The 6986-nt window shown below is 25.6% G+C and overlaps 3 protein-coding genes across 3 annotated transcripts in view; 2 read left to right on the top strand and 1 right to left on the bottom strand.

Moving 5' to 3' along the window:
- The window catches only part of LOC100568757, a 14436-nt gene extending 12162 nt beyond the window's left edge, over positions 1 to 2274 (top strand). The window contains exons 4-5 of the mRNA XM_029491277.1: positions 482 to 560; positions 1806 to 2274. Coding sequence (XP_029347137.1) covers positions 482 to 560; positions 1806 to 2013 — 287 coding nt within the window. The 3' untranslated portion in view covers positions 2014 to 2274. The remainder of the gene's footprint in view (positions 1 to 481; positions 561 to 1805) is intronic.
- LOC100574667 overlaps positions 1 to 6986 on the top strand; it is a 102837-nt gene that overhangs the window by 35298 nt on the left and 60553 nt on the right. The gene's annotated exons all lie outside the window — the stretch shown is intronic.
- Positions 1 to 6986, bottom strand: part of LOC115034408 (G-protein coupled receptor Mth2-like) — a 161282-nt gene that overhangs the window by 150892 nt on the left and 3404 nt on the right. The gene's annotated exons all lie outside the window — the stretch shown is intronic.

Here is a 6986-nt window from a genome sequence, read left to right as displayed (position 1 = left end):
TTATATATATTTAACATTTCGCTATCTACTGGTGCTTTTTTTGATGAATGGAAAATTCGTGTTATCCGCCGTGTACTAGAAACATCATGCCTGACCTGTCTATAATATCTCCTATTACCGACCAATCTCATTTCGTTCTATAAGCAGAGTCGGTACATAATAAATCATCATCAAAATGTACAAACCAACCTAACATTTTACTGGGAAAAGTATGAAGTTCCAAATTCGGAAAAATAAGTTCCTATTAGATCCAAATAAAATATTGATGAAGGTTTGAAGTGAAAATAGCAATGTGGGGAGGAGGCAACTTCACGCAACTAATTGTCCATGCATCTAAAAACTAAATAACAATAAATATAAATATTGCCGTTATTATTTTCTTGTCGATATACATGTTTTAGCTTCCACATTATACTATATACTATTAATTTTTTTTTTTATTTGCTTATACATTTTGGATTAATTTAAAGTGTAATTTTAGGTTATATTACTTTATTTGTATTTCTGTCAACATTATGCTGGTTAAACGTAATATGCTTCGATATTTACTGGATGATAAGGTATGTAAATTATATTCTTACACAATAAATTAAAAAAATTGTAAAACAATAACGTGTATTTTTATGTGGTGTCACAAACTTCTAAGCTACAGATAAGTAATTAGTAGGCAGATAATTATATGAAATATATAATACAAGTAAATTACAGTTTATATTATATAATAACTGATCATGGTCTTATAAACAGTAAAAAAAATAAGATATAGGTATATTATAAATATATGGAAAATATTTTCACTCCCCCCCCCCCTGGACTTGTCAAGAACATCTCATGGTCGTATATTTCTTATAAGTATATATCGTTTGGAAAAAAATAATAATCAGAGAAAAGTATATAAATCGCAATATAAAGTTGTTTGTTAAATTCCTATATTCATCAGTAATGTACCAAATTATAATCGGATTGGTACATAGTACCAATCTAGTAGGGAGTATATTTATTTATGTTATTAAATATTTAGATAATATAATGCGTATAGAATATTTATTAAATTACCAATTGCTATATAACTAGGTAGTTTATTATTCGATTATAGATACCGATTAAATTCCTCTACGAAATCAATACTAAAAATATCAAAATTGAAACTTATAAATCAATAAGTAAAATCAAAATAATAATCGTTTCATAAATTGTATAAAAAAATCGAATAAAATTGTAAAAATAAATTTAATTCAAAATTAAAATTCAACAATAGCCAAACAATAGCCAAACAATCGGTAATAATAATTTTTCATCAATAGGAAAATTTGTTTTCTTAGGACCGTTTAAAATCCAAGCATAATATATGAAACGCGCATACGGCTCGTAGGTAAAAATCAAAATTAAAATCGTAAAAATTAAAAAGTTAAATTTTTTATCGAAATAAAAATGTATGTTTTTATATTTTATTGTTAGATTTTATCTAAATAAAGAACAGAAAAGATTTAATTAATACTGTGCAACAAAACAAAAATAAATAAAAATAATAAAATTCATCAAATTATAAAATATGTAATATATTATTTTTAATTGCAATCAGAGAAAATAATAGGTAGCAATAAGCAAAATTGAAATAAAAATCAAAATATTTTATTTTAAATTCTTAATCTGGCTTATATAATATTGTACCTATTACCTAATGTATTATACCAGTGTCTTGTATACCATATTATAATATGAGGTAGTGATTCTATAATCTTAAAGTACAAATTATAACTGTTCATATAACTTCATATATCATTTTCAACACATTTTTAATTTAGGTACAACATGTCAACAAACAGAAATACATCAACATCAGTACGTACCATTATGTACTATTTTTACTGTTGTGGAATTCCAAGTATTTTCGTATGTACTGGTTTTTTTTTGGAATATTCACAAGATGAATCGCTACGGAGTTTTGCACCCAATTTTGATGCGTATGGTTGCTTTTACTACAGTAAGTTCACACAATTTTTTTTAAATTAATTAATTTCGACGGATAATTTTAGATCGGTGTACATGTTAATATTTTAAGACCACAATATTATGTAATCATAGGCGTTTCCATGATTTTATTTCTGGTGCAGAACATTTAATTACACATTTAATACAAAATACTCATACATTCCTAAAGTCGGATAGGGAAGTCGATAAAATATAGGATAAAATGGCCGCAATATCGTATTACATTTTTTATGACAGCTATATAATAGAATACTGTCGACAAATGCCATAAAGTCATTATTATTTATTAAGAGGATGTCAGCGCACTATTCGTTTTGCTCTCTCTGGCCCACGCGCAACATAGACAAAACGCGTTTACGCAAAATCATTTTTTCTATGCCTTTTAGTAATCTTAGAGTAAAGTCTCCTATCACAAAAAAGATAGTGAATAATATTTTTGAGGGAATGATATATCGATTTTATATTTTATTATTATTTGACTTTGTATACCATAAAAAATTTTGGGGTGGTAGAAAAATATTTTTCGAAGAGCGGAGACTACCCAATCCTCCCCTGTACATTCCTATACGGCTATCCACTATACCTATACCGCACTCACATACACACATATAATATAATAATATGTTCTATACATTTCATTCAATTTTCCTATTTGGAATTTTCATTTTATTTTATTTTTATATGCAGATAGCTTATTAAATTTTTATTAGTTATAATATTTAAAATAGATGCATAATTGCTTATAAAAAAGTTACAGCTTCGGCCCTACAAGGTCATCTAGTAGTAGATAATGATTTCAATGTTGTAAATTTATGACCAAATGATTATGATGCAATTATATTTTCTAAAATAGCATGTCTTGTAGGACTTCATTCAATAGCACAGGCTCTTCACCCTGCACACGTTGGACCGTCTATGTTTGTAATAAACTTGAATATGGTATATTTAATAAAAACCATAAGATATTTCTACCTTAAAAAAGTATTAAATTCGATTTATTTACAAAATATTCTGTAGATTACATAAATGTTGGGTCTGTAGCTAGGGTTCGGCTCCACTGAAAAGAACGAACCGAGTTATTAATGTAACTGAGGTTTGTTTGAACAAAATTACTATAAAATGCATTTTTTAAGGGATAGTACCCAGTTTAATATTGAAAATCAATAAAAACTTTTATTTTTATTTTGAGTTTAAAACTTAAGTAACTGCAGTCTTACATCTCATTGAATTGCCGTGCAGTGGTGTAGTATTTAGAATTGTTTACAGAAATAGAAAATTTGCTTAAAGTATGGATGCAAAATAATTTAATAGAGCATTTTATTTTTAAAAATTTGATTCAATTCTGAGAATACTTAAAAATACTTGAATAGTGGCATTCAAATGTTTGTCACTGCGTGCATATAAGATGCATATAAACAATAGGTACTTATTCATAGAACAATAGTTGCAAAATTTTCAAAATGATAATTTTTGTTCACTAGAATATTTCTAAGCATTTTAATTGGAATAATATATATGCAGTATAATGACATATAATCGGTGTATTATTTAAACTGAAAACTCGTTTCTTAAATAAATTCTTAAAACACATTATTACAAGTCATATTTTTTTTAAATTTATGTTATATACATGTGATCTTGTTCTGGGCAACAGTCCAAATTCTTCCTCAAAAGTCAACAGTATTTAATGGTATACATGTATATAATATAATGGCTAATAAATATTCATAATATATACACTTATCGTATAAATACAATTTTCACAAAGATTTTAAGATGATTCGCTAGCGGAATGTACTGTAGTCTATTTTGCAAAGACCAACTTGTTTAAATGCAAATAAACCCGTCGACTGGAGGTCATACATTATGATGGTTTACAGATGTAGGTATACTAAATCAAAATTATGTTTTCAAATGTTAATTAATTCGATGGCTAAGAGGCTAAAAGTCGTATGTCCAATTATTCTCAAAATCATTTTATAAGTCTATTGGGTTAATCTAGGTTAAATTGGAAACGGAAAATGTTCGTAAACATTTCATATATTTTGATAATGTTATGGTGTATATATAATGCTAATATAAACATTCAATCAGAATTTCAGTTGTTTTATAGTTACACCAATAACCAAAATTTGTCAAAAACCAATTATTCCTGTTATTCCTTGATTTCCTTTTGTGTTTCACGGCGCTTTTGGAAACTAATATGGTACAAAGTAGATTCACTTTCCTTTCAGAAAATATACTGTTGAAGAAAATCTAAGCGCTTTACTGTCCTAAAAGGTAATGACAGACACAAAAAAATAAATATAAAAAAATAAACCTCAAACATTCATAACAAATTAATGTGCCTTTAGTCTTTACGTTAAATTTTGTTTTTTAATTTCCAGAAAGAAAATCATCTTTTTGATTCTGTAAATCGACATCATAATTAAAACATTTTTGTTAATATTAAAATAAATATTTTGATTTGTTATGAGTTGTTTACGGACAATTTCAGTTTCCAATTTAATTAGTTTTTTTTTCTATGAATGTCAATAAAACTTTATTTGTTGAGTAAAAATACTTGAAAATTTAATACAAGGCTCCTACTATATTGTTACAATGACATTTGAAAAATATTAAAAATCCTTATTCACCGTTTTTTTTTATTAGCATTTAAAGTTCAAAAATTTACAAAATATGGAAAAATCACGAAAATTGTTTGTAATTCGTAAAAATTTTTCTTTTTAGAACTAAGATTTTAAAATTTAATACAAGATTCCTTATAGGATAATCTACCTTTATCAAAAAAAAAAATGTATATAAGAAACTCAAATTAAATTTTTATGAACGTTTGAAATTCATATTTATACAACATTTAATATGAATATTCACTCGATTTCTCATGTAGCGATTTTCTTATTTTCTTATAATTAAAAAACGAATGAATGTAGATAATTGAAAATTTCACTGAATGTTTATATTTTCATTTTTTATACACCATATAATTTTGAAAATAATTTGACTCTTTTTTAATCTATTTATGGACATTGTGAGTTTTAATTTTTTTACTGTATTTTTCTATAAAAATCAATAAAATTTTATTTGATAGGTAAAAAAATGTGAAAATTTAATGCAAGGCTCCTGATATATTGTTACAACAGGAGTTGAAAAATATTAAAAATACATAGGCACAATTTTTATTTATAAGCATTTAAAGTTCAAATTTCACCAATATTTATAAAATTTAAAATTTAATAATTATTTTGTGGTTAAAAATTTATAAAATGTTCAACTTTTATATCTAAGGATTGAAAGATTCCACGTAAGTATTTAATTTTGTGATCAAAAAATCTAAAAAATACATAAGCACCGTTTATTTTTATAGTCATTTTAAGTTCAAATTTGTACGAAATTACATATTAAAAACCTAGAATAACTATTTTATTTATTTTGTTGTGATTGAACTCGTATAATAATATTCGTAGGTAACTGAAACTTCTAAAGTATACTATTATTATATCTATGATAGTACCATGGTTTGCTGTTGATGTAAAATGCGTTATAAGTACCTAATGGATATTGTGATATGATTAATTTGGAATTTAGTATAGGTGCCTATTATAGGTCAATTATTTTTTTAATACCATAGATAAGTATATTATATGTCTTATACCTAGACTGACATACCGTCTCCGCTCAGAATTGTTTTTTTATACAGTGATATTATATCATTGAATTAAAATGTATTACTATCCATTATACAGTAACCCACTTGTAACCTAATGTACAGCAGAGCGACATCCAATTACCTACTTTTTTTTTGTTTTTAGGGGGGACGAACTCAGGGAAAACAGAGGGTTTGTTGAAAAACGTTTTTATGTATTAATTTTCACACTTTTTTACCCATCATTAAAATTTTATTGATATTTATAGAAAAAAAAAAAAGTAAAAAAAAATTGAAAACTAATGTCCTTAAACAGATTAAAAAGAATCAAATTATTTTCAAAATTATATGTTAAATTATATTATATCTACATTCATTCGTTTTTTAATTATAAGAAAATCGCTACATGAGAAATCGAGTGAATAGGTCTGAAATGTTGTAAGAATATAAATTTCAAATGCTCAAATATTTAATTTGACTTTTTTGTAGACATTTTTTTTTCGATAAACGTAGACAAATTTATGAGGAAACTAGAATTACATTTTAAAATCTTAGATTTAAAAAGAAAATTTTTTATGAATTTCTAACTCAAAATAATTTGGAAATTTTCGTCATTTTTACGTATTTTGTCAATATTTTATCTTTAAATGCTTATAAAAAAAATTGTGGCTCTAGATTTTTAATATTTTTCATATTTCTTTGAAACAATATATTAGAATCCTTCCATTAAATTCTCAAATTTTTGTACCCCACATTTATGTAATCTACAGAATATTTTGTAAATAAATCGAATTTTACACTTTTTTAATGTAGAAATATCTTATGGTTTTTATTAAATATACCATATTCCAGTTTATTACAAACATAGACGGTCCAACGTGTGCAGGGTGCAGCGCCTGTGCTATTGAATGAAGTCCTACAAGACATGTTATTTTAGAAAATATAATTGCATTATGATCATTTGGTCATAAATTTACAATATTGAAATAATTGTCTACTACCAGATGAGCTTGTAGGGCCGAAGCTGTAACTTTCTTATAAGCAATTATGCATCTATTTTAAATATTATAACTAATACAAATTTAACAAACTATCTGCGTATAAAAATAAAATAAAATGAAAATTCCAAGTAGGAAATTTGAATGAAATGTATAGAATATATTTTTATATAATATGTGTGTATGTGAGTGCGGTATAGGTATAGCAAATAGTCGTATAGGAATGTACAGGGGAGGATTGGGTAGTCTCCGCTCTTCGAAAAATATCTTTCTACCGGCCCATAATTTTTTATGGTGGCCGCCCAATAGACCAAAAACGAGCCACATATTAATATTAAGAGGATGTTAGC

This window comes from Acyrthosiphon pisum, chromosome X, assembly GCF_005508785.2.
Source record: "Acyrthosiphon pisum isolate AL4f chromosome X, pea_aphid_22Mar2018_4r6ur, whole genome shotgun sequence".
NCBI classification, from domain to species: domain Eukaryota; kingdom Metazoa; phylum Arthropoda; class Insecta; order Hemiptera; family Aphididae; genus Acyrthosiphon; species Acyrthosiphon pisum.
This window is presented reverse-complemented; position numbering and strand designations above follow the sequence as displayed.